At 48.3% G+C, this 26547-nt stretch overlaps 2 protein-coding genes across 8 annotated transcripts in view; both read left to right on the forward strand.

Moving 5' to 3' along the window:
• Window positions 1-8244, forward strand: part of P4HA1 (prolyl 4-hydroxylase subunit alpha 1) — a 29348-nt gene extending 21104 nt beyond the window's left edge. For 2 of the 6 annotated variants that reach the window (XM_059821038.1, XM_009816196.2), the window contains exons 10-14: window positions 434-487; window positions 2710-2775; window positions 3290-3358; window positions 4071-4167; window positions 4629-8244. In XM_059821038.1, coding sequence (XP_059677021.1) covers window positions 434-487; window positions 2710-2775; window positions 3290-3358; window positions 4071-4167; window positions 4629-4699 — 357 coding nt within the window. In that variant the 3' untranslated portion in view covers window positions 4700-8244. Of the gene's footprint in view, window positions 1-433; window positions 740-836; window positions 873-2685; window positions 2776-3289; window positions 3359-4070; window positions 4168-4628 lie in introns of those variants that run through there. The other 4 variants (XM_059821037.1, XM_059821036.1, XM_059821039.1 and 1 more) reach the window with 4 other exon arrangements.
• Window positions 8245-14185: 5941 nt separating this feature from the next.
• On the forward strand, window positions 14186-24743 carry PLA2G12B (phospholipase A2 group XIIB). Of its 2 annotated transcripts, none has more exons than XM_009816195.2 (4): window positions 14186-14420; window positions 20313-20401; window positions 22001-22166; window positions 24625-24743. In XM_009816195.2, the coding sequence occupies exons 1-4, from the start codon at window positions 14186-14188 to the stop codon at window positions 24741-24743; spliced, it is 609 nt and encodes a 202-aa protein (XP_009814497.2). The 2 variants fall into 2 exon arrangements, with proteins under 2 accessions (XP_009814497.2, XP_059677447.1); XM_059821464.1 differs by having other exon boundaries at window positions 20313-20389.
• Window positions 24744-26547: the final 1804 nt, after the last annotated feature.

Below are 26547 nucleotides of genomic sequence, written 5' to 3' on the forward strand. Positions count from 1 at the left end.
CTGTGATTATCATTCGATCAGACAGCATCAGGCACTCAGAAATGGGGGAATGTCTTTACCATTCAGCTGGGAGTGGACAGAAGAGCTTTCAGGGAAAGATGAGCCTGGGGAAGAAGAGAAGGTTCAGCTGTGGCTTTGCTGGGAGCTGTGTCCAGTTGAGAACTGCAAAGGCAGACTGAGGGGCTGAGACCCTAAAGCTCGGGGTCCGGTTCTGGCTCTACACTTGATGAGGAGTCTGGGTGAAGTCAGAGCTATCTGTGAATAAACCTAGCAGGACTTTGCTGCGTACAGTATGGGTTAACTGGCAGAGACTTGCAATTTCCTATGGCTTGATTTTTAAACATCACCTATCGAAAGGTTGTAGATGATGGTCAAATTCTTGTCTGGATAAGATACTGCTTTACTAGATTTTGTGCTTCTCCTTTCACTGTAGGTAGCCAACTACGGAGTAGGAGGCCAGTATGAGCCTCATTTTGATTTTGGAAGGGTAAGTCCTGTTTCCTGTCTCCACCTCTTTCTTCTTCACAAGCACTGTGTTTCTCTTTTTCAGGTGGCAAATTACGGAGTGGGAGGACAGTATGAACCCCACTTTGACTTTGCACGGGCAAGTAAAGAGATGGAGGAGAGATAGCCACCTGGTGAAGCCTGGGCCTCTTGGCTCTGGCACAGTTTTTATTCTTTAATGTGCAGTAAATTTTGTAGCTCTTCAACTTTTCTAATCCATGTTAGTGGAGAAAGCCCTCTAAACCACCAGCTGAACTGATAATTATTTTAGGCATTACAGAGAGCAACAAGGCTTTTCTTCTAAAACTTAATTTAAAAAGAATAATTCTAAGGAGATGACTGATAGTTCTTTACAGAGCAAAGGGCATTATTAGCTTTATTCTAAAGCTGGAGAAACATTTACAAATATTCTAGCTAGCCAGGGTACTGGCCATGTAAAGCCGTTTTGTTTTACATCACTGAAGGATATACAGCTTAACTGTATAAAAACTTGGCGTATATCCTGTGCTCCTGACATGTGTGGCAGATGACGGTGGCCTCAGCTAACATGCATCCATGCACTGAAGCTACCCTAACTGTGTCCGCAGTGCAGAGCGTTGCTGAATAAGGCAGACGTGGCTGCGTGGGTGAGAGCTTAATGCCCTTTTCTGTGGGGAAGGCTTTGTAGGCAGCATAGGAAAACTTGCATTGCAGCTTACCGTGTAGGCCTGCGATGCCGAGAGAGAACCCCTTCCCCCAGAGCCGAGACACGGGTGTCTTGCACGCTGTTGGAGAAATTTTGAAAATATAAGTAAGAAAGAAGTGCTCTGTTACTGTTGTTTACATGCTGATTGCTAGCAGACTCCTGAAACTGGAAAAAGTCTACTGAGGTCTTCTCATCTCGTCATTGTTTTTAATTTGATTTAAATTCCCAATCTATTTCTATTCCAGCTTAAATTGCAGACTGCTGGAAATAATGCCACTGAATTCAGTTGGTTCTTTATTGGGCATACTTACGTGTGATTTAACACCTTCCGATTAACCTTACGCCGTGAATCCAAGCCACCAAACTATTAATCAGAATCTCTGCTCTGTAAGCACATGCTCAAAAGCATTGCAAACAATTAACAGTTTTTGTTTGGAAATGCATGGGTTAATTTCTGGAGCAATGATTGCTGAAATTTTAGCACACACAAATAGTGGTCACAGGGGGTGGGCTGTGAGGTGTGACAAAAGTTAGTCTCATTAACTCATCAAAATGGGTTTTTTCTCTTGTAAGTCAAGTGATAAAAACCTCTTAGTTGCCCAAATGGATCTCTTGGCTAGTTTGTTAGCCTGTTACAAGCTCCTGCTTTGCTGAGGTCCACTCGGCTTCCTCCCTTCTTCCCAGCTGTAATGAAAAGAGCAACAGTAAAGTGCCAGAGCGCAGTGGGGAGGAGGCCTCGCCTTTGAACACAGCGCTGGGCTGGTGCTGTTGCAGCCACGCCACGTGCGTTCAGGCAGGGACACACCTTAGTCCTGTGGAAAGTTTCAGGAAGGGCTGCCACAGGCGCCCTGCGGCTGGGATCACGCACCGCTTAATGAATCACTTGTTGGATTTTTAATGGCACTCCAAAACGCTTGTGCGCCAGGGAGGAGTGCAGAAGGCCAGCTAGGTCGAGCAGCAGCCTGCCTGGCACAGCAGCTGGCACCCATGGCTCCAGCTCCAGGTGGGAAAGGTTGGAGCAGGAAGGGGGGTGAGGGCCACAGAGGCAGAACCACCCCCGAGGGAGTAGGGCCAGCAGCTGCCCTCAGGGCATGCTTGGAGCTGCCCCCATGGTAGAGCTCTGCTGGAGCGTGATTCTTGGTGAGCCTGGGACTTGAAGAGCTGCCTGCGCTGTTGCTCGTCTTGGCCAAGGACAAGAGGGGATGAGTGAGCGTAATGAAATAATGAAGTCTGTGGCTGCGAAGAGGATTTATATACTTATTTTCAGAGAGTACAGTTGTTCTTACCCATTAGCAATTTGGGCTTATGCCTTCCCTGTCCTACAGAATTTTAAAATACCTGGTTTATTTAAATGAAATGAATAGATACACCCATAGTGCATTCTCCCCGCCTTCCAAATAGAGGGACTGAATTAATTTTTCTGCATGAGTTTGTCTGCTGCTGGCTCTGCAGCTGTGTCATTGGCTCCTCTCAATAATCAAAACAAAATGCTTATGAGATCTGCTTGCTTTTATTCACAGAAAGATGAGCCAGATGCTTTTAAGGAATTGGGAACAGGCAACAGAATTGCTACTTGGTTGTTTTATGTAAGTGATGTATTTCTGTCATGTGCTAGTGCCAAAAATATCTGTCACTGCATATTCCATGTACCACTGAATGATTTCACTACATTTTTTTTACTGAAGTGACTTGCAAATTAAGGCAGCCACTAACTTAGTGGTAATACATACGGGGTGTCTTTGTACCCGTAAGTAATGGTTCTTCTGTGTGTTCTTAAGGAGGGTTTTTTTTCCCCTCAGCGGTGAGCATCCGCTTAAATTATTTGCCTGTCTATTCGGTTTTATGTCTGCATCGGTATTTATAGCATGCTCACTGCCAAAACATTTAGGCGTGTAACGTTCAGGGACAAGGCTGGCTGTTGCACTTTGAACGAAGCGGGTGGGTTTCAGCCTTATTTAAGGCTGTTCATCACGCAGCCTTTTCTCACTGACTGGGAGGTAGAAATTAAGTTGTTCAGTAACCTAGTTTTATTTTACTAAAACGCAACGCTTGGGAGAGTGTCGGCTTGCGACTTACCTGTGCCTTTCCCCGCTTTTTCAGATGAGCGATGTGTCAGCAGGGGGAGCTACTGTCTTTCCTGAAGTAGGAGCTAGTGTTTGGCCTAAAAAGGTAAGCAGGGTTCTTTTATCCGGTGTAACCGCTCCTCTCTCCACCTACTCAAAAATAGAACAGATGCACAAACGTTTACCAAGAAGCTTTAAAATGGGTTTATATAAAGAAGATTGGAGCACTGTTCATGGGAGCACAGAGGTACTTAAAATTAAGTGAAGCGACTGGAGTAGCGCTGGCGATTCCAAGGGCCTCTGATGTTCTGCGTGTTAACACACAGTTACGTTTTGGACTTAACTGCTTCTAATGCGTAGATTTTGCAAAACATTACAATACTTCAAAACACATTTTGAAAATACTCAAATCTGTAAGTAGGTTTAGTGTTGAGGTGGCTGTAGGGAATTCTCCCTGAAATCGCTTGTTCCTGTTATGTTTTTTTTTTTCCCACAGAAAGGTCACGAATAAGGTCTTTCTTTTCTGGTCTGCTGTGCATTTTTAGTAAATCATCTTGCTTTCTAAATTGGTCAGAGTTGAATGAAACTGGCTTAGGGCTTAAAAAAATTAACAGCCAAGTGTATATATAGACACAGAATGAGTCAAAGGAGGCTCATTCCTTAAGAAAGCAAATGTTAGACTATGCAAAAGAGCTTTCCATTTAAAAAGAATGTCTGAAATAGAAATACACCTATCTTTGCCTTACCGTTAAGTAAGTTAGTGTGAAAGCATGTTTCGCACAGAGCAAAACGCTGAGGGTTTCCACTGCAATTTCCAGGGAACAGCTGTATTCTGGTACAATCTCTTTCCGAGCGGAGAAGGAGATTACAGCACGCGACATGCGGCCTGCCCAGTACTAGTTGGAAACAAATGGGGTAAGTACCCCTCACGTTGTTCTCGCTGCCTATGACCTGGAGGCCTGGGGCTTGGTGGTGGGTTGTCTTGGTTTTCTTTTTCCTCTGGACTTCATGGTGGAATAAAAAGCAGGCAGAAATTAGGTCCTTTATAAAGAAATCTACTTTATATCTACTTCATCTCAATCTCTATATATAATTATAAGTTACAGAATATAGTAGCCTATGTTATTGTATATATAAAATACATGCAATACTATATCTACTTTAATAGTCTTCTGTAGTTTTGCAGCTATTGGAAGTTTTTTTTTCCCTCTTGGATTGATTAGACCAACTTCATGTTTGTGTGCATGTATTAAAATACTTTAGAAAATGAAGATAATCCTGGGCTTAACCGAAAGTTGGCCAATAGCCTATATTTAGCTTAAACAGAGGCGCACGCTAACCAGGTGCAGTGATCAGATACCTTTATGTCTTTGCAGTATCCAATAAATGGCTCCACGAGCGGGGACAGGAATTCCGAAGGCCATGCACTTTATCAGAGTTGGAATGATGCAGACTCCTCTTTTGTCTCTTCTGTATTCAGTCTGTGTAAAATGCACACATCTCCTACAGTTTACAATTGACTAACACTCCACTACAGGTTCAGTCTTCAACTACACCGGTGTTTCATCTGTGGACAAAACAAACTTGTTTTTAGTTCCCTCTAAAATATCCCCTTAAGGTTTTATGAACAGAATATATTGATTTTTAAGGTCTATGAGTGTTACAGAAAACAAAAGGACAAAATACAGATCAGGGCCACAACTAACAGCCGTATTGTGTGTGGTGTTCCCTTACCATCGCCCGTCTGATCAGCATAGAAAGCCAGTGATTGCTCGCTTAGAGTCCTCCTCGCAACTGTCAGTCTGCTAAGGGAGGGATGATTTCACAGGAGGGCTCCCTTCTAAGAAAGGCTGAATTAAACCAGTTCATCCTCAATTTCCAGACATTCGCCTCCTCACTTTTTTAGAGTGCCTGACCGCTACTGTTGAGAGCTGTGGGCATGGTTGGTGTTTCTCTGGGGAACGAGTTATTACAATGTTTTAGCTTGGTTTTCCACTTCCACAAAAGCCCCAATTCTTAAACTGTCTTCCTTCTCAGCCTGTGCGGTGAATTTGGCTCTTAACCTTGAAAACGTGAGCCAGCAGTTACATACGCATAGATGAGATGCTTCAGCAGTGTTGTCACACACGTGCCTGCATCAGAGCAGCCTGACAACAATTACAGCCCATCTTCCCTCCTTCTCCTTTTTTTTTTTTTCTTTAATGTGTGTCCACATAAACAAATGCTGCTTTTATTCTGTCTTAGTAGTCAACTCTTACATCTGCTCCTTGGGCAGCGGGGATGGGAATGTTACCATCTTCGTTAATCAAAGTAGTTGTGCCTTAGGACACTGGAATTTCAAATTGGTTATGAGACTTCAGGTGATGAGGTGATACACAGTCCTCACGGAATGCTCTCCACCCTCGTCCTCCCAGCTCTTAAGGTTTTGTGAGAAATAGATGGCCTATTTATAATCCTAAATCTTTTTTAGATGCTTTTTATTTTGCAAATGATTTTTTCTGCTGCGGATGCTGAATGCAGGCTGTAGCAGTGACATGCCTTCAGTCACGGGGCAGCTGTTTGCACAGGATGCCAGAGAAGGTGCCTGTGCTGGACAGTTTGGTGTCACTTACCTTGCAGAGGCCACCTCCACTGCAGTGATGCACCTTGCGCTGCCTCCCCTCTCCTTAGCTGTCCCCGGCGCTCGTGAGAGCGAGGAAGCGCTGGGAAGGGCCCTCCCTCCAGAGGCTCTGGTGCTGCTCACTTCACTGCTGCTCTTCCCACGAGCCAGGGCTGGAGCTGTTCTGATTCGTGCCACCTACACAGAAAAAGCATCCCCAAAGTCAGCGGTGCCCGCACTGGAAGAACTCACTCACAGTGACTTTCAGGGACCTTAGTTTGAGATGAGTCATCCTTACACTGAGATGAAGTTGAAACCTCTGAGGGAGATGAGACTGTGGCTGCTGTAGCTGTTGAACTTCTGTTCCGCTTGTCAGATTGCTGCGGGAGGAATAACTGCCGTCCCCGCTGCCCCCCAGCACAGGAAGAGCTAAGCAGGGTGGGGAGAGGCTGCAGGGAGGTTCGCTTTCCTAAGCCGTTTCTCTTCGACAGCAGGTTTTTTAGCAAAACGTCTTAAATAAATATTCCACTAGCACAAGGACAAGAATCAGTGAGCTGCACCAGACTCTACCTAAACAGTCTGATTTTCTGGATGATGATGGTTTTACTGATTTAGGGGTCAAGCCTGAAGTCTTTACCAAGGAAAAAATTCCAATTTTAGTTAATTGGATTTTCTGCCTCAATAAAATCTTGAAAATTGAGCCAAAATGTAGATGAAACCAACTGTTAACATGTTAGAAATACCTCTGGAATACTGAGAATGCAGTTTAAGGTACTATAGTTTGAGGAACTGCATACTTTCACAGAAGACACTTTAAAATCTTTGCTGGAAAATGCATTGTTAAGTTTCTTCTGAGCCTGTTATTGATGGGACCTACGTAACTGTTTATCCTTAGCCCTGCACCGTCTTGCATTTTGCCTGTGCTTTTGGCAGGTGTGAAACAAAAATCTATCCAGAACTTACTTAACAAAACAAATAAAAAGAAAAATCAGAAATAGTTCCACCTCATGATCTGTACTGCTCATCTGTTCAAAGTAACTGGTACACTAGAGCAGTATCTGATATAAATAGATTTACCAAAGAAATGGGCTATCAGAGTATATTTTTGATCAATAAATTGTAATCATTAAAAAAAAACCGTAACATTTCTACTTACCTGAGTTTTCTCCCTTTCACACAGTGTCATTCATCGCCTCCTATCCATGGTTTTCTCTTTCCCAGCTTTACTTTCTTAAGCTCCAAAAAAAGGTAACCATGGCAGGAGGGAAGTCCTGCCACTTCCCTGCAAGTAAAAGAAGACAACGAACCGAACCGTGTGGCGTTCGGAATCTTACCTTTGGGGCACTAATTTTCTCTCAGTAGCTCCGAGGCATCTATAAATGCTTTCAGAAAAGCCAATCCTGCATAGTTAAGAAGCACAAACAGAAATCAAAGTGTTGCCACCATGAATACGTTTAGAAAACAGCATCTGGTTTTGCTAGTACAGAAAAGCTGTTTTTTTCTAAAGTGAGCAGAGGAGTTACTGGGCATTTAAATAATTAAAAGCTACAAGTTGTACAATTTATGTAAGGTAAAAGAGAAATACTGAATAAAAAGTGTCAGTGACTGCTTTAGGTACGGCCATAGTGGAAGAAAACACTATGGTCTCTTACGTGTTGAATGAAGAAGGGAAGGGTTGAAGCAATGAGAAATCACAGTTTCGTTATATTAAGCAATGGGGTTGGTTCCCCCCCCTCCTCGATCTCTGTTCAGCCGCCACCAACAGATGAATGACAAGCTCAAGAGAAGTTGCAGAATGTCTGGGGAAGTTTGCTAAACACTTACCTCCCTCACCTCAACTACCATCGAGTACTTGCAGTGTTAAACGGCATTTTAAGAACGGTCTCTAAGAGGCATTGCTTGGGGAGTAAAAATGTTTTAGTGCATGACTTGTTAAAGCAGTGAAGTACTCAATGACTTACTTGCAATTCTTTGGGGAAGAAAAATAGTTTGTCTTCTGACAGTGGAAAATTTCACTTGGTTTAAAAAAAATAATCCCTCAAAACTGAAGTCTGCTGAGGGACATCAGACCAAAACATTCCAGATTATTAGAAAGGGTAAGCTTATTTTGTTAAGCTGCAGCCAATCCATATTTCCTCTTTCTCCACTGCAGTTGTGTTCATGCACCTGACACTAAATGTGTAAGGGATTACACCAGTGGTGCTGCTGCTTTCTGCCTTACCCCTTCGTTTCTCAAAGGGCTTTTGGATCAAGAGCGTGGCTCCTGGGTGAATCTAGTTTTGTATTAAAGATGATTGAAAACTGTTTGGCTCACAGTGACTGACAATTGAGAAACTGCCTTACTGTTAAATTTTTTGTAATAAAATTTTTAATGTAAAAAAAAAAAAAAAGGGCTTAAAATAAAAGCCACTGCCATTAGCAGTGAAAAATCCTCCACATCAAACTGTCCTCGTATATGGCTGTTGTAAATCTGATCACACAGATTTTTATCACCATATGTGCTTCCTGGAAACCAAGCTTATTTATTTCACTTCATAATCTAGGCAGGCAGGTGCAGAAGATGCTCATACCACAAATTACTATTAAACACATTCTCAGACCCAAACTTTGTGTCTCAGTTGGAAACACACAGCACTAATGGGCTGCAAAAGGGGAGGGCAGATAATGCTGGGCTGAAAGCACGTTGTACATAAAAATTTTCGAAAAGGAGCTGAACGCTCTTGGGGAGGAGCATGGCTCAGCCCCTTTGTCTCCCAAGTGCATTGATTTATGGCAGTAGCTGGTGCAGGATTTAATAGTGACACAGGAACCACGTGAGCTCCCGGCTTGAAACTCGAAACAGGCACAGCAAAGGGTCAGCTGCTAAAAGACCCTTTTCCAGGGATGACAAATACTTCAATCTCCTGAAGCAAGAGGTCAAACAACCAGTTACTCTGAATAGTTTTAGGGTGGGGAAGAGAGATCAGACTACCCTGCAACACAGACACCAACAGCACAACAGGGGGACAGAGCACTTACGTGTAGGAAGGTCAGGTTGATGTCTTCCATAATCAAGACCCTGCAGTTTATACACAACAGCTGTTCCTGTGCTTCACCCTTTCAAAACAGTGGCGCTCGTACTTCATTTGTGGTCATCGGCAGCCTGCGAAAAAGCATACCAAGGGCTGGTTAGAAGCCTTGATCCTTTTGCCTGTGGAATGGAGCCTTGCACTGCTGATAGAGCATTTGGCTTGCAGTTAGGGAACTGCCCTCCATTCCCCATGAAGCCCACAGACACAGCTAATGCGCTCACAGATTTGGCAGCCACAGGATAGGAAATCAGTCCAAAGTTCATTTTGGAAATGTGAATTGATTGCATCCCCAGCTACTCTGTACATGCCGCTAACTGCTGCCGTGCCCCTCTCAGCAAGGCGGGCCAACGCCAGGAGAATGTGAGCACCCGAATGGCTCTGTCCTTTCAGAGGACGGCTTACTCCAACCCTCTGGGCTTCTTGGGCTGTTTGCGGGCTGCCTTCCAGCCACTTGGCCTGGGGACACCGCTTCCTTGCCCCAGGCTGGTAATGGCTGAAGCGGGGCTGCCCGTTTGCGAGTAGGTGTGAGGCTCGTGCTGTCAGCCTGGCTACCGAGCTGCTGTAACCAAGCCGGCAGCGCAGTGGCTTCAGCACAGGGGCCTCATGGGGTGAGATGCAGCTCACAGCCTGCCTTCCTGACACAAGAGAGGGGCTGCCCCACCTTCTGCCCAGGATTTTGGGGGGGGCCTAGGTGGCCTTTACCCCCTCCCACGGAGGAAGGGAAGGACTGTGGTTCAGCTCTGTGCTACCCCTGGCCAGTGCTTATGCACTGTGGCTTCCCACCATCCTACCTGGGTATCTGGGGCTCTTCCAGCTGCACTTAGAGCACAACCATGGTGGATCGTGACCATGGGAGGAGCCCCGCCTGAGTAAGAACTGCAGCAGTTGCAGCTGAACGAGGCAGGGTAGGGACAGGGATAGGGAAAAAGGCCTGCGAATCGCCACAGGGCAGGACTAGATGAAGAGAAAGGTGCTGACACTGTCAGACCCTTTCCTACGGATGGGGGAAGGCAGCACAAGGCTGAAGTGATCTGTCCACAACTCCTGGAGAGTCAGGACCAGACCACGAACTGGAGCGCAGCCCCCCTGAGGGAGAGGGTCTTCAACCACCCACCCATCCTCCTCCAGCTGCTGGACTCTGACCTGACTCTGTGAGGGACTCGGGCATTTCATCATCAAGCTACATTTCTCATTCCGATAATCAGTGACTCACCTGGCTCCCAAACCAGGCTTTGAACCAACCACAGATCACTCATGCACCTTAACCACAAGCTGCCTATTCACCCTGCTTAGGCCATGCTTAAACATCGACCAGCAACTCATCGAGCAGGCCAAAACTGATAGAAAAAGAGCTCAACCCCTCAATCATCTGTCCTCTCCCATGTCCCCCGCAGAACACAAAGGGAAGGATCCTGGCACAGTGCATGACCACGCATCTGCCTATGACAGAGTGCTCTGAAAAAGACATGCACAAAAGAAGCTGGACCAGCCCCTGCGCTTCCCTCCCAGGAACCGAGCCAGGATGCAAGGGTCAGCGTTTGCTTTGGTGTGGCTGATAACGCAAAGCCAAGATCATTTCCAGCTTCATCCGGGACGGGGTTCACGACCATTAGTGTGGGGGGACACAGCCGCGCTGCTGCGGGACAGGCGTCTGCCCGGTGTAGTTCGCTCTACCTCCCCTTTGACAGAGGCACGCTGCCAGCAGTCTGCTAGTGTCATTAGGAGTGAGTGACTCATCAAGCCCGAGGGCTGCTCTATATTTAAGCATTACAGAGTTAGAAATGAACGCACGGAGTCAGGAGCTGCTCATCCTGAGGTCAAGACGAGGTTCAGAAACCAGTTGTAAGAGTTCACCATCATGGCAAACAACATCTGTATCTCTCAAATCTTTAGAGAGAGAAAAATTGGCATAGGGAGGGGGTATCTGCAACCACAGTGGGTCACAGCAAGGTCAGACAACCTGCAGGTACCTGCTGTGCACATCCGCTTCAGGAAGTCCTCGCTTCTACAGCTGTTGAGCCTGAGCAGCAATTCTCCGAGATAACTGTGTGTGTGGGGAGGTGTTGTGTGGCATTTGTTAGTTTTACTCAATCCTACATTTTTCCTCATCTTCACATCTTGAAGTTTGGGTGCAACCAAGCTATTTGCAGCTAGACTGAAAACATCTCGGGAGACTGGTGTGGGGAGGGGTGGAAGGAAGCAGGAGGAAGGAAGAAGAGTGGCTCATCCCCGGGGCAGGGCAAAGGGGCTGCCACGTTTTGGGAAAGCAGTTAGACTGCTTTTTTATTCACAAACTTTTGCTTCAGGACAACAACTGACGAACTAAGAGGAAAGTTTCTGACTCCTCTTTTCCCAGGCTCCGCACTCTGCCAGCTGCTCCCCCCCAATCCTGTTCAGCTTTCCTAACTAATTCCAATTGATTCTGCAAACAGCTGGGGCCAGAGCCACCCCCTCCAAGGCTGCATGTCCTGTGTGGCACAGCGCGGACAGTTCATGCAACAGTCACTATGTTTTGCATCCTTTGCAGTCCTGCCAGCATTTTTTCCCCTCTCTGTTTGCGTTCAGCAGCACATGGATCAGCCACCAGGGACTAAGGGATGACGAAGAAAGCCATGTTCTGGAATTGCCTCCAGAGCAACCCTAAAAGGCTCCACATAAAAGCACATCACCAAGCACAGCCACCCAGGGGCTCTACACAATGTTTCCAAGCTATTTCTGAATAGCTATTTTGCTCTTTTTCACATTAACTTCTGCCAGGCTGTTTCTAAGGGCGGGGAGCACTAGGACTGCAAACCGGCGTGTCACGCAGGGCAGTGATTCAGCCAACGGAGACACGAACAGCTCCACTCAGTGCAAGACACTGCGTGGGACTGTTGAACCCGGTTTTCCCTTCACTGGGGCTCCTTGACAACAAACTCCAAGGACAGCTGCCCATTTCCACCCGTGACTGGCAGACCAGTCCCCAGCATGGTCTGAACAGCAGGACAGGCCCCAGCTCTCCAGTCCTGCCCTGCAAAGTGCTCCTGTAGGGCAGTCCTCACTTGACCAGTGTCCCCACTGCTTTATGACAGTGATGATGCCCTGTTCAAGAAAAGCTCACTAGAGGCAGGGACTTGCTGGTTCCCAGGCTCCAGGGAATGGCCCATCTAGTAGCAAGCTGGCACATCTAGCTCAACCCAAAACATCACCCTAATTTCTCACCAGGCATTACAGTGCTCCTCTGCCTTGTCTGTAGCTTGGACACTGCCAACCTCCCTTCCTGAAGCTCTCTGTCTCTCTCCTTGGCTTCATCTCCCAAAAGACAACGCTGATTTGAAGTTCCCTTGGAACCTCCTGCACACCTTATATATCCCCTCAATCCAGTAACTCAGCCAAGGTTCTCCCCACGGGCTCGGAGAGTGGTGTGCAGCTCTGGCTATGTAACAGCGTTCAGGGAGGCATCACACAGGTATCAGCTGTGGCTGTACAACTGAATCACCTCTGGCTGCTGACTTACGGAACCCTCACACCCCCTTCTGAGGGACACTGAGCATGAACGCAGTCAGTGGTGGGCACCAGAACAGATACAACAAGAAGGCAACAGCTGGCTCTGTCTCCGCACCATCTCACAGGAAAGGGACTAACCAGCTTGTTTGCTCCTCTTCCCCACTTCTTCTCTGACTTACCTGTCTGAGAAACCAAGACTTGGCTGTGGTCCCTCCTTCTTATCCCACGCCAGGAGCACATAACGCACGGCCATATGCAGAAGGACGCAGGCAGACAGGTGCCGCAGGGCCCTGGTGCTTCAGAAATAACAACACAGTGGGGCCAAGTCTCCTGCAAAACAATAAAACGTCAGAATTTGCACTTACGTTTGCCATATATTTGAAAGACCCACTGCCTGGCTACCCCTTGCCCTCTAGAGTCTCCACTTGACAGCCTGGCTGCTCAACCAGGAATGACTGCTGAAGTTGGCCGTTGGAGTCCACAGAGATCAGCCAATCAGCTGTAGAATGTCTGTTTTTGAGAGGCAGTGCTGTGCTGGGACACATCCGAAAAGCTTTCCCAGAGCAGCCGGAGCCTTCCCATGCTGTTTCCCTTCCCCATTCTTTATCAGTGGCTTGTGTTGTCTTCTGCTGTTGGTGTTCGTTTGGTTGTTTTCTTTTAATGAGTAACTTCTTTGAAACCTCCACCAGCTGTGCAGGCCCCCAGGTCCCGGCAGGCCAGTCCCACCCCAGAGACAGGACCTGCAGCTTCCCCACAAGCCCGTTACCTGACTTGGGTTTCGGTGCCAGCCCTTCCTCGCTCTGGGCCACCAATGCTCCCATGTTTAATTCAGCAACGCTAGCATTATGCAAAAGCTGTAACAACCAGCCGTCTAACATCAGCCTTCAGCAGTCCCATCAAAGGCAAATACTCATCTATGTCATTGATCCTATAACCGGAGGGGACGTGCCAAGGGATTGCCCTGCATGCAGTGTTCCTAAACCCAAACTACTCCTAGCTGCTGGATCAACCCCTTGGAGGCCCAACAGCACCCTCTAGCCATAGCAGAGCAGGACACGGGGCGAAGCAGGACCCAGGCGCTCTCTGCCACCTTTTTCTATCCTGGGCCTGCCTCCCGCAAGGTAGCCTGTTCTGGGCGTGCAGGCGTGGAAAGCCCCTTCACACAACAAGCGTGTCAGCCCCGCGGTCCCACAGGTTTTGCTAGGAGCAATCCCCCACAGCAGCTAGGCTGTGTGGATGTCTCGTCCCCCCCAGTACATGTCCAGGAGGCCTAGGACAAAGGCAAGTGGTGCTCCTCAGTCTGCTGCTGATCTGTTACCCCCATTGCCTGAGCAGCAGAAATTTTGGACAAAGAGATACTTTTCAACTCCCAACAGGCTGGGGAGAGAGTGCGGCAACCCGTGCACTGCCTCGGTGGGGCAGGCAGAGGGTCTCCCGTGTGCCACACGACCTGGGCACACAGACCCCGCTCAGCACCCCAAGGAGCAGTCCCTTTTGGGGAAGCTGAAGCCCTGGTGCCGCAGGGGCTGAGCCTGTTCCAGCAGGATTGTGCAAACTCAAACCCCGGTGTTTCTCTGCGAGACGAACTTGGTCCAAACCTCCATGGTGCACTTTGCACTCTGATTGTGGTGACCTCATGCCGGCTCCCTTGGCAGCGTTTAAAGTCCAGGGGAGAGGGGTACTTACCCACCTCCTACGCACAACTGCTCACTCCCACTCCTCCCTGCCTGCACATCTGCCTGGACAAGGGCTCCAGGGCCTGGATCTGGACTACAGCATGCGGCTGCTTTTCAAGGCAGCGGTTCTGTGCCTGACCCTGGGCTTAGGGCAATGCACCGAGGAAACAACACAGGAGAACACCGTCCACCAAGCTCCCCAAGCAGAGTCATCCTATTCAGACTGGGGTATCGGGGCCATCCGGGACAGCTTCGAAATGGTTAACAGCTACTTTGACTCCTTCTTGGAACTGCTTGGGGGTAAAAACGGCGTTTGTCAGTACAGATGTCGGTACGGTAAGCGAACCTCACTCCTGCTAGCTCCTTTCTCCCTTGCCCTTTCCCCTCTTTCCCTCTCGTGCGGAAACTCACAGCACTCTCCTTCCCCGAGACTACAACCAGCTCCTATCCATGACCTGACCCCGCTATGCTCGGTACAGAAAAGTCACTGCAGAGAGTCACAACTTCTCTGCTAGTACCAGCACAGGGACACTGAACCCTCATCTTTCCCTCTCGCCAAGAACAGCTTGATCTTGAAGCCACTGTGCTGTGTGCAAGGGGACAAGAGGAGAGGACACAGGTTTTACAGGAAGGGCATATAGGTAACCAGGCTGCCCAGCTGCCTGGACACCTAGAGAGAAGGACCATGCTAGGCAGTGAGGCCCCGGAGGGGAGGATGAGCAGCCCGTGCAGACCTGACTCAGAAGGGGTTGTTAGTATTGCCAGCGGCCCTAATCTCAGCAACCTTCGGAGTGTCATTATTCAGCAGTTGCAAGTTGGCTAATAACGTGGGCTGGAGGAGGGGAGATAACAGGAGGGTAAACGAGACCTGCTGTCACTGTGGAGAAACCTTTAGTACTCAAGGCGGAATGAGGCAGCTGCCACTTGCCTTGGACTTTAGAGTGATTTACCAAAAAGGAAGAGTTTGGTTTGTCCTAGGGGCAGGATGCAGGGGGATGACACATCTCAGGAAGAGCAGGGCAGGAGGAGCACAGGCAGGGCAGGGGATTGGGTGTGCAGAGGTGCAGTGGGGCAGGCCCCTATGGTGCACGTCTGTGGGGTGTTGGGCAGCTGGAGGCACCGGCAGCACCAGCCATCAGCAGGGTACCTGCTGAAACAACCTGTTTGGCAACAGCAAGGAGGTTTCCTACACGCTGCGTCCTCTCCCCAGCCTCTTAAAACTGTCCTCACAGCAATAATCATCCTCTGTCACCTCAGCCTGCCCATACACAACTGCCCATCAGCCCTTTTCCCCCCCAGCTTCATCCCATGTCCCTACTGACAGCCTGGGAAAGATGCTTGCAAGCACAGAGGCGATTTCAACCCCTCTCCTTCTCTGAGCATTGGTTTTCACCGACACAGACGCCATGCCTTGGAGAGATCCCACTGACTCAGTTTCAGTCTGTACGTATCCCATCTCTTCCGGAATGCGGGCTACACGCTGCACTTCTCCAGCCTGCGCAGAGTTGTCTGTGATGATCCCCCCGCCCCCAGATACAGCCGGAGGGAAGCACCTCCCACCCCTCCCAGGCCAGCAGTGAGGGTGCTGGGAGAAACAGATGCTGCAGGGCTGGGACCTGAGCTCACTGTCAGGGCAAGAGGGCAGATGAGCCACCCTTAGCCAAAGTGGGGCCACAAAGAGTTTAAAATCAGCCTTAAAGTTGTTGGGGTTTTTTTGTTTTGCTTTGTTTTTAAATAACGTGTACATATCTGTCCCCCTGCTCCTGCCAGCTCTGCTCCCCAGGCCCCATGCTAAGAGCAAACAGGGAGTGGCAAGCCAGGCACCGCAGCCCCGGGGACCTGCAGGGAGCCAGGCATCTCAGCCCATCACCTCAGCCCCACAGTGGCCCTGGTCCCTCAGCCCTGCAGCTTTAGTCCCTCAACCCAGGGCCCCATGGCACTCCCGGACCACGGCTGCCTCTCTGCAGCAGCTCAGGGGAATGCAGCTGCTCTGTGGGGCCCATCGATGGCAGCGTGCGCCCTGGGGGCGCAGTGTCTGGAGGACGAAACCCCCATGCACACCACAGCATCGCCCCAGCACACAGGATGAGGCCATTTGCCCATCAGGCAGCCCATCCCCAGGCCCACACTGTGGCAGCCCCACACTGTGTGTGACAACCTCCCTTTAGGTCCACACCATGCTCCAAATTCAGAGCAGAAAGAGACTTGCCCTTCTTAACATAAGGACTGAAAACCCCGGTAGTGGGCTTAAAGTGGCTGGTATTTCGGTGTGCCTGAGGCAAGGTTGGGGAAGGCTGATATTCAGAGCTTGTTTCAGGGAGTCTCAGGACTCACCAAGTCCTGGGGAAGTCATCACTCTTGGGCACATCCCGAGGCTGGGGCTCTCCCTGCCCCTATTGCCACTGCCTGGCCCTGAGCTGCGGGCAGGGGGAAGAGCATCTCCACAGAGCGGCACAAATGCCTGCCCGCTCCCTGAGAGCATCCTGCGTCTTATTGGAGAAATGCTTTACCTAGAAAGGAAAACAAACAAGCACATCGTTAGTCCTGTTCTCGTCCTCTGCTGAACAACTCATTAATCACTGACTGAAGGAGGAAACTATTGAAACACTGCTCACGTGCCTCCAAGGGTTCTGCTGGACCCTTCCATGACCATTTGTCTGTGCTGGTCTCTAGCACAGACATTGGAAACTGCAAGTGGAAGGGATGCAGGGACGATCCTAAACCAGTGCGACCAGGTGTCTGTGCCCAGAAGAATGAACACAAACCATCTTTACCATCTTGCTGCTGAATCAGGGCCTGATTGCTTTTTCCCCAGGCAAGAAGCAAAAATTATGCCTTCTCCTTTCTTTCATTTCAGCCAAGAGACACTGATAATAGCTTATTTTGCCACGATAAAGGTCAGGACTCACCTATGATTGCCACATCCATCTTCAGCTGAGCATGAAGCACTTTGCTGTTCTGGCTGTAAGACTCTCCTCCTGATTTTTCAGCAGCTAGTGAGGTCTGAAAACAAACAACTTGATGGATTACTCCCTTAAATCAGCACATTAGGGTTACACCAGCATTTGCTGGCAAGTATCTCCTCCTCCTCACAAAATCTCTCTGGGCATTTCAGGCAGAGAAACAGCCTGAACCAGGAGTAAATCCCTTGACAGCTTCCTTCAGCTGCCTGGCCAGGCAGGACTTCAACATTTTGCCCAGCATTTGGTCCTGAGGGGCTTAGGATGAGGAGGCACATCCAGGCTGTGGGAATAGAGCCTTCAAAGTAAGGCTCTCCAACATAGTGCTGAAAGGCTGTGGTAAGTACGGGCAACGTCTGCCCAAAGCCTGCTTGCCTGGGGCAGAGAAATAACAATGGACCACTCAAAACAGCAAGGAGCCCCAAGACCATCTATTCACCCAGAAATACATTCACTTCCCCCTACCAGTGTATCAGTACTGCAGTGTCTGAGACCTCCTGCATCGCCAGCAGCTGTTGAAGCCAGTTGGCTGTTTTCCAGTCTCTTGGCACAGCTACAACAGCCTGGAGATATTAAAATGCATCAGGGAAACTCGCTTCCCATTAGAAACTGAACTTCAGTTCTCCTCTAAGGCCATGCCAACAAGGCAGCGCCCTGAAGTGTATCTTCTCCCAAAGAACAAGCCTCCTCAGCAATGCGGTGCTTCTACACATCAGCATGGCTCTTCAGCGTGTTGCTGGGCAGGTACTGATGTGTTTGCAGCTGCCTTCTGGTATCTCTCCCCAGTGATGCCCTGCAGCAAGCAGACAGACCACAACAGGCTCCTAGTGAAACACAGCTAGCAAAACAGCCAGCATGACCCACCAAGTCCCTTCCCCATCACAGACGTGCCTATAAAGACAGGCAAGCAATAAATGATAACAAGAACACTGAGTCAATGCTCACGTAGAGTCAGGAACGCCTATTATTTCTGCTTTGCTTTTGTTTTCTTGTTAGCTAGAAAACAAGACATGGGAGGGAGGTTAACTGTGGTGTCTTGGACTTTATCTAGCTGAGAAAGAGTTCACAAAGGTGCATTTTACAAATGATTAAGCTTTGGTTTTCAGAGAGGAGGGGGGCAGGTTTCCTACAAGAACATTATCTTGAAGGCAGTTCAATGTTTTGTCGATCAACACAATTCTCACGTAAGATATTTTTTTCCTCTGGAAAACTTTCTAAGACATTATAATAGCTGTAACTTCAGCTTAATGGAAGGTTTTCTCCCGAAACTCAGTTATCTCCATATCCCCAGACAGTCTCACTCCTACTCTGACTTGATACCTTATCCCATTAATTGACGATGTGCTACTGGAATGTAACTTATCGTCAGCATTAGAAGCAAGTCATTAAAATTTGACCCCATCCTGCAAAATCCACCTTGGATTTTGAACTTTCCTCTGCCTCCTACCTCAGTTGAGGAACATTTGAATTCTGAGTCCCAATTCTCACCCCCTTCTAAAAGAGCAACTAGGCTGTGAATTGCACTGAGACCTGGGTGCAGCACCTCCTCTCGTTATATTGCTTGGGAGCCTTGGGTTATGGATTCGGCCCATATATAGACATAATTCCTTCTCTCTATAGCATAACCACCAAAACAGTGTAATGCGCAATGTGTCATGAACTCGGAAACTACCTTGCATCAGCATACCTCAACGGACTTAAGTTATGTTTTTGGTGCGAAGACAATCCTACAATGAAAGTGTGCTGCAACCAACTGATTTGTGCTCTTTGTTTACGGTTAACTGGGCTCTACCTGCTCAATATAACAATGCTTTCTGCACTAGAAACAATGCTTTCTGGTACATCTACAGCATGAAGCAGATCTGATCTATTCAAAAGGGGCCAAAAAGGTAGAAACACAGTAGTAACTGCTGTACTGAGAAATACCTTCCCGCACAAATGCCATCACCCGGTGGTCATGTCAACTAGAGAGCTTTATCTTGGCTTGCAGACAGCTAAATCCTTGGTGCATAACTGCATTTCTGTAGCGTTGGAGAAAATTGGCTATTGGTGTCTCACAGCTGGACAGGATTTCAGCCAGTTGTTTATTTGTTGCAAATCTGTTGTTTAAACAAAACCGCTCTGGCAATTTTTAGTTTAGAAGGTGCTGGGAACATTCCTACGTAAGACCTTTTGAGGCATCTGTCTCTGAGTTCTTCTCAAGAACACGGTAGATTTATGGCTATATTAACCACTGGTACTTTAGGTACCTTGACAGAAAAAAGGGGAAAAGCGTCTTAAATGATTATCAGTGGTGACAAGAAGAAAACAGTGGAAATCAAGTTTAAAAGAACCCAACCCTGCCTGAAGGGCTAAATTAGATCTATTTTATGTCTATATAAGATACACAAAGCCCCAGGATGGGCTGGCAGGCAGAAGGCTTGCACACCTTCAAAGCAAAGTAAAACAAATTTCTGCTGAACCTTCTGTTAGCTGACTATCTGCTGGACTCTTTCTACATTGGGTAAATAATTATTCACAGAGGAAATTCCTGCTCCTCTATGCATATTAAGAAGCATACTAAGGGAAGGCAGAGATAAAGGGATAGCTACTATTTGCAAAATGTGGCAGTGCATCACCACATGCTGAAAACGGACCAAGACAACCTCCTACTCAAAGCAAAATCAGACATGCAAGGTCTAGCACAATTTTGCAGACATCCACAGTTCACTGACACTCTGAGAGGACAGAAAGTCCCCTTGCTAAGCTAGTAGTTTAGCTAGTAGTTTCTTGGAGGAGTTAAAAACACATCTGGGTGATCCCAGCTGTGCAGAGCTCTCAGGAAGTACATGAAAAAGCTCCTAGGAGATTTGGGAGGTCTGAGGCACTAGCTCTAGCATGGAGGGCTACTCAACTGCAAAACTCCATGCTGCAAAGAGGCACTTGCCCATTTGTAAGGGCTGGGTAAAGTCCCAGACCTAGGGACTGGACTCAGACCAGTTTAAACATTTTAGTAGTGTTGGGGATGCAGTTCACACAACACAGTGCTCCAGTGGCCGTGCCAGAGGAGTATGAGCTAAGTCAGGCTCTAGAGCCTCAACAGAACTGATCTGAGAGCAGGGCCATTGTCTCAGCCAGCTCTAGTACCTACCCTTCACTCCCTGCATCTCCTGGAGGAGAATGAAGAGGTTGGGGATGCAGACCGGAGGGGAGCTGCATGACACTCCTTGCTTTTTGGTGCTACTCTTGGGAAGATGGGCTTTCCTAACGTTTTTCCTTTCTTTCTCAGGGAAGGCTCCAATGCCGCGACCTCACTACAAACCCCAAGAACCCAATGGCTGTAGCTCCTATTTTCTGGGGCTCAAGGTACCCGAAAGTGTATGTACTGCCACACCCACCATTCCCAAATGATGCAAGTCTCTAATCACAGTAACCAGCTAATAATATTGGGGAGGGAAAAGGCTTACTGTGCTATGCACCAACTGTGTGACGGCTTCTCTTCACAGCTGAAGCCAGAGCTCTGGAAAAGGGAGGAAATATCACTTATATGGTGTTAGGGGATTGCCTGGGACTGCCTAAAAACAGCGCTGCCTGCTGATGGCAAGCAAGGTGAACTTGTCAGTCTGAGCACTGCCTAACTGACTGTCAGTCAGGGAGGCATTAAGACCTCAGTTGTTGGTGGCAGCGAAACAGGAATCACGTAGCCAAGAGTTATATTTACAAAGGACTGGCCTGTTGCTCTGGTTGTCTCGGTAGATACCAAAAAAGAAAGTTTACTGAGCAGGTTAGCACTAGAAGAAGAAAAGGGGGCGCCTGCCCAAGCAGAGGACCAGTGTGGAGAAACAGATTCTTATCAAGGCCCTGATCAATCCTGTGCCCTTGTGATAGGACATGGAACACGTTCAAAGCTGGGCAGCTCAGTGACATAGCATAATGCGCAAACAGCAATACTTGAATGCATTCTCCACACCTGGCCCTTCACCCCCTCCCATGCTTTTTGCCTCTGCCAAGCACTGAAATAAACGTGCAGGCTTTAATACTGCACCCACTTGTTATTTTAAAAGCAGTGAATAAAATCATATTGGAATCACCAGGAAAAGCACCCCCCTAGGAGGCTCTAAGAGCAGGAATTACTATTTAGCTCATGCATTACTGCTGCTCATGAAGTCTGCAGCAATTAGGCAGATTCCTGCTCTGAAACACCCTCCCTTTACAGCCCATTTTTCATGTTAGATTAGTTCCTTAAACTATATTTCTTTGCAAACCTTGTGGGCATTTCTGTGGTACCTCCTCCTTATGCAGGCAGTCATAAGCACTGAGCGCAATAAAGAAAAAACTCATCTCCTAAATATTACATGAGGAAGGCCAAAAAGAGAAAGAATTTATAACAAGCTAATGAGTCCAGTCTCTCCAGGAGACAGGCCTTCTGTCCCATCACCCCCGTGGTTATTAGCTAAGCTTGCTGTTTACCTCCAAGCGAGCAGAACTCCCCTGACCAAGCTGTATTTGTCCTTGGCCTTACAAGTGCATCTGTAAGAAATAAGGCATTAATAACAATTATAGCAGATTTATTAGGTCAAGAAGCAGGACTTGTCAGGTTGTGAGAAAACGAGGAAAAAGAAAAAGGGGCCTTTGTCACTGCTAGCAAGGACAGGAAGCTCTCCAGTAAGCTCTGACAAATGAGAACTAGCAAATGGTCATGGAGGGGCTGTTCCCCACCTCTCTACCAGAAGTTAATCCCCTGTGACAGACAGGGGAGAAGGGAACGTGGTCCATCCTGCATCAGACCTGCATTACTGTCACCACTGTCTTTATGTGGTGAGGGAGAAGCATGCTTTCCCTCCTGCTGCCCCAGCTATTAGGGGTAGCTTCTGGAATAGAAGTCAGCTGGGCTCTGCAAAACCTCACGCAGTTGCAACTGTTTGAGTCTGAGGCCAGGAGGCAGCCAAGGGACACTTCTTTTCCCTCTTTCCCCAGCTAGATTTGGGCATCCCTGCCATGACCAAGTGCTGTAACCAGCTGGACATCTGTTACGACACCTGCGGGGCCAACAAATACCGCTGCGATGCCAAGTTCCGCTGGTGCCTCCACTCCATCTGCTCCGATCTCAAGCGCAGTCTCGGGTTCGTCTCCAGGGTGGAAGGTAGGCCTCCCGGCTCGCATACCCTGCAGAGGGGAACAAGTGACGGCAGGGAGGGGAGGTTGTGGACAGGGAGCCCTTTCCTTGCCAAAAGAAACAAAAATCTGCAGTAGGGAGCAGCACATCTGTCCTGTGCTTGTCACAGATGGGTCAGAGCCGAGTGAGAACACGTGGTTCTGAGATCTGCACACACACACATGCTTCTGTCTCCAAACTGGACACCCAAAATTATTTACATTTGGAAAACATTACAAAATACATGTGGAAAGAAGGGGAAAAAAAAACCCAGACAACAAAACCCCCCTAGAATCAATTCCTTCAACCCTTGGATGCCCTGCCTGAGAGTTCAAACACCTTCATGGGCGATCAAAAAGCCTTCCAGAGCCAGTAAGCTACACACTGAAACCTGTATGTGGCCAAGGGCCAACAAACTGGGAGAGCCAAGGACAAGGGCTCTCTGGGATCTCATTCACAGATAAGAGATGACGATGGCACCAGGGACACACCACAGTGTGGGTGGTGGCTCAGCCATTGCAGGGAAGATCTGGATTGCTCAGAAGCCCTTGTACTAACAAAGTTCCAGTGACACGTCAGCAGCTCAAGAGCCACCCTGGCTTTGCCTGATTTTAAGAGCCTCAGTCTGAGAGTTTGAGAAGAGCTTTTTGGTAAAGGCTACAATTAGTAACCCCTGTGAAGGTTATGGATACGATAGCCCAAGCCTGCCTCTTGATCCTCTGTGCCAGCATCAAGCACCCCTGCACTGTATGAGAAGGGGAAACATCTATCCTGCCGCTACCAGAGGTCAGCCACGGCAGGAAAACCTCCCCCAGGCTGCCCCTCCTGAGGCCATTTCAGAGCATCCCCATCCTCTGTAAGGCAGGTATCCATCCCTGGCAGAGGGGCTGTGTGGCAGTAATGCAGGACAGGCAGAGATAAGACCTACCAATGGCAAGTGATACTGAAACAGTTAAAGGTATCTACAGGAGCTCTGGCCTGAAAACCTGGCAGAGCCCTTGAGAACAGCACGTTCCCAAAGCCGAATAAAACTGGTGGTGCTGCTGAGTTTCTCCCAGCTTACCACAGCAAGCCACTCTGGGTTCATCCCCGCTGCCGATGCCCTGACGCATGACACCGGTACTAGTGCAGATAGCTTTCCACCTTGTCACAGATAAATGTTTGGAAAGAGCGTCCAGGCCAGCAAGAGAAAACAAAGATGTGGACTGAGATTTAAGTGCCACAGGCCAAGTACAGCTAATCTTTTGTGGTCACCCTTATCTACAGGTCCTCGTGCAGCCAACCTCTTCTTATCTCTTCAGATTTTCTCCTGCCAATTTTTCAGACCCCTCCTTTTTCTTTTCTGCCTGCAGCAGTGAAGCCAACAGACAGGCTCTAAGGAGTTAAGGTGGAGCAGCACCCACACACCCCTTGGCTGAGCCAAGCCACCTCTGCCTATAGTCAAAACTAGGACTAGATTCCTCCAGCATCTCTGACTTGGTTGCCACAGAAGGCACAAGCATTGCTAACACGAACAAACCTCTGAACCATCCTCTCCTCCCCTTGCCTTCTGCTCTATACCTGCTGCTCCCTGTCCCTTGGGCTGCTCTGAGCAGCTCCTGTCACACAGTCGTCCTCCTCCACCACCATCCCAGCTCTTATCTGGGATCCTTTCCACTGAGTCACCAGGAGTTGAGAGAAAGCAGGCAGGGGAAGAGCAGCTGCACTCCCTTCACGTGGGCACAAATATCCCAGATGCAACAGTACCAGTTAAGCAAAGCCTCAGTATTCCCACTGACTCACTACAGCCTCTCCAATCAAGCAGAATCCTAAAGCAGCAGGAGCAGAGGGAGGTGGTCAGAGAGGCTGGGAGGGAGGAGACAGTCCCAAAGGCAGGGCCTTCCCAAATCTATTACACATTACTGCAATCAATGTTAGTGCCAGTGAGTAAACCCTAAAAGACCTGATATTAACCTATTTATTTATTGACAAGCAATTTCAGGCTTGTTTTTGGGGGAGAGGAGTGGCTAGTAGTCAGGCAGACTGTATCAACAGCTCTGCTCTTGCAACCACAGTAGGACTTTTCATGCTGGCTGGCAGCTAGCATCGTAATGTTCAAAAAGCAGAAAAGGTTGGTTAGCAGTGGCTATAGGCAACTAAGGGGAGAAGGAGCCAGGAAAGACAGTACTGGGGAGGTCTTCTGGGAAATCTGAGAAAAGCAAGAAAGGAGGAAGGTTAGGGGGAGAGAAGTTAGTGCCAGATTGGTGCCACCCTAGGGAGAAGAGAGCCCTCAGTTCAGCAAAAGGGAACATGCGGATTTATAAAAATGCAATATCCAGAGAGAAAAAGACAGCCCGCGCTTCCAACTGCAAATACCACACAACTCAGCACAGGGCTCAGGGTAGGGTGTTTCCACCCAGCCCTCAGACATCCTGGAGTACCTACCTGATCTCTTCCTTCTCCACAGCTTGTGAATCCGTCGCAGACACGGTGTTCAACGCCGTCTGGACCCTGGGCTGCCGGCCCTTCATGAACAGCCAAAGGAGTGCCTGTATTTGCAGTGAGGAAGAACGAGATGAATTGTGAGGAAGAGCAGATGCCCGGCCTCCATGAGCCTGCTGCCAAGCATCCCCTCTCAGATACGGCACTTCAGCACAGTGATTTCTATCAGCCCTCTGGCCTAGCACGGGATGGGGGGACCTGGGCCAAACAATACACATCAACCACAGCTTTTGGGCAGAGGGCTGTGAAAGGGGAGCCAGCCTGTGAATACAGGGCAGTGATGCCTGCCGTCCACCACAGATGCAGTTCAGTAGCCCTACCCCTTCCCAAGTCCATCAGCCTGAATGATCCGATGCCAATTTTCTCTACAGACTGATCAGGAGAGGCAAGCAGGATGCAGCGCTGGTTATAAACAAGGGGCTTTAGTTGTTGTTTGCCTTAGACACGCATATATTAGCCCCCCCAGCCCCTTAACTCTCTAATTTGCAATGCAAGGCATTAGGTATCTGCAACACCTGAAAATCCCAGTCCATGGACACTATTTACATTTTTCCATCACTGGTGACAGACTGAAGAAGAAGGGTAATTTGCTTTCAGTATGTTGCGTGCACCCGTCCCTAACATTTTTCCATCCTGTCATTACACACCCTGACAACCCTGCTTATTTAAATATTTGGTGGGTCCTAAAATGATTTAAAACATCTGGGGATTTGGTAAGCATGAGAAGGACTTTAAGTGTTTGTGATACAGGCACGATTTGTATCTGGGCAGAGGGCGACCAAAGCCCATTGCGCCCGAGATGTGAAATGCAATAACCCACAACACTCTCCCACAGTCTCAAGGAGAGGAAACTGCTTTTCTTCTGCAGTGTCATCCAGACTGCATCTATTTAATTATTTTCCTCCTACATCATTTAACAAAGCTTTTCCCTTAGGATCCTTTTTTTACACAAAATGGCTGGGTATTCATCTCCATCTTTTGCATGAGGGAAACAGGAGGCTCACAGTTGCCTTGGACGGGATATTCAAAATCCTGGAGGCTTATCTGTCAGGTGGCAGGGCTTACATGCTACCTCTGTAGGGCAGAGACACTGCCAGCTGAAGAGCGATCCAGCAACCGCCGACAGCATTCTTTCTAAAACGTGGTTAATACCTCCATCTGCTATCGGGAGCTTTTATTGTGTGCAAAATTGGAATTTGAAGTGGTATATGGAATTTCATCTTCATATAACATTTGCAGACAGCTTTCATCTGTGTTTCTTGTTGAAAGGAAGTTGCTACTGCGTGCGCGGGCCATACCACATAAATACTTCAGCGTCTTCTGCAAACATATTTATAGTTATGTTCTTCCATCTGCCACAGAAAAGTTAAGGCTACAGAAGGGTGATTTAACAAGAATGGAAAGAGTCTGTTTTAGTTACTTTTCTTCTAGTTTGTGTTTAAATGCACGCGTGGAGCTATGAATTATTCCTGTTCTTGCCAGTCATCTTTGCTTTACAGTGAACAGCAATGAGACGTTCATCTGGCCCCAGGTAGACTGAAACAAGAGCCCACTGGTATTAAAAGACCGGGAAAATGGAAGTGACCGCATGAGGTGTACTGGGATGTTTTCCATTACGGAGGACCTTAATTCACACCCATCAGATGCAATGACATCGTTTCCTAGCGGTGCTAATGCCACTGGAGAGTGAATATCGCATTGCCAAGCTTCATTGCAGTGCGTGTCTATCAGAGCATGAGTCTGGACAGACAATCTGATTATCCATCTAAGAAACATGTTATTTTTGGCTAGGGATGGGAAGGAAACGTCTCTCGTTCCAGACACTTCCCAAACTTTGTATTTCGTTGGTGAAATGGTGCCTGTTGCCAGTTTTAAATGTGAGCATACT

Source organism: Gavia stellata, chromosome 9 (genome assembly GCF_030936135.1).
Source record: "Gavia stellata isolate bGavSte3 chromosome 9, bGavSte3.hap2, whole genome shotgun sequence".
Lineage (NCBI taxonomy): Eukaryota > Metazoa > Chordata > Aves > Gaviiformes > Gaviidae > Gavia > Gavia stellata.

Coding starts and splice junctions, on each gene's coding strand:
- PLA2G12B (XM_009816195.2), top strand. CDS start 14,186: ATGCGGCTGCTTTTCAAGGCAGCGGTTCTGTGCCTGACCCTGGGCTTA. Junction 14,421..20,312: donor TCAGTACAGATGTCGGTACG/GTAAGCGAACCT, acceptor TTTCTTTCTCAG/GGAAGGCTCCAATGCCGCGA. Junction 20,402..22,000: donor GGCTCAAGGTACCCGAAAGT/GTATGTACTGCC, acceptor CTCTTTCCCCAG/CTAGATTTGGGCATCCCTGC.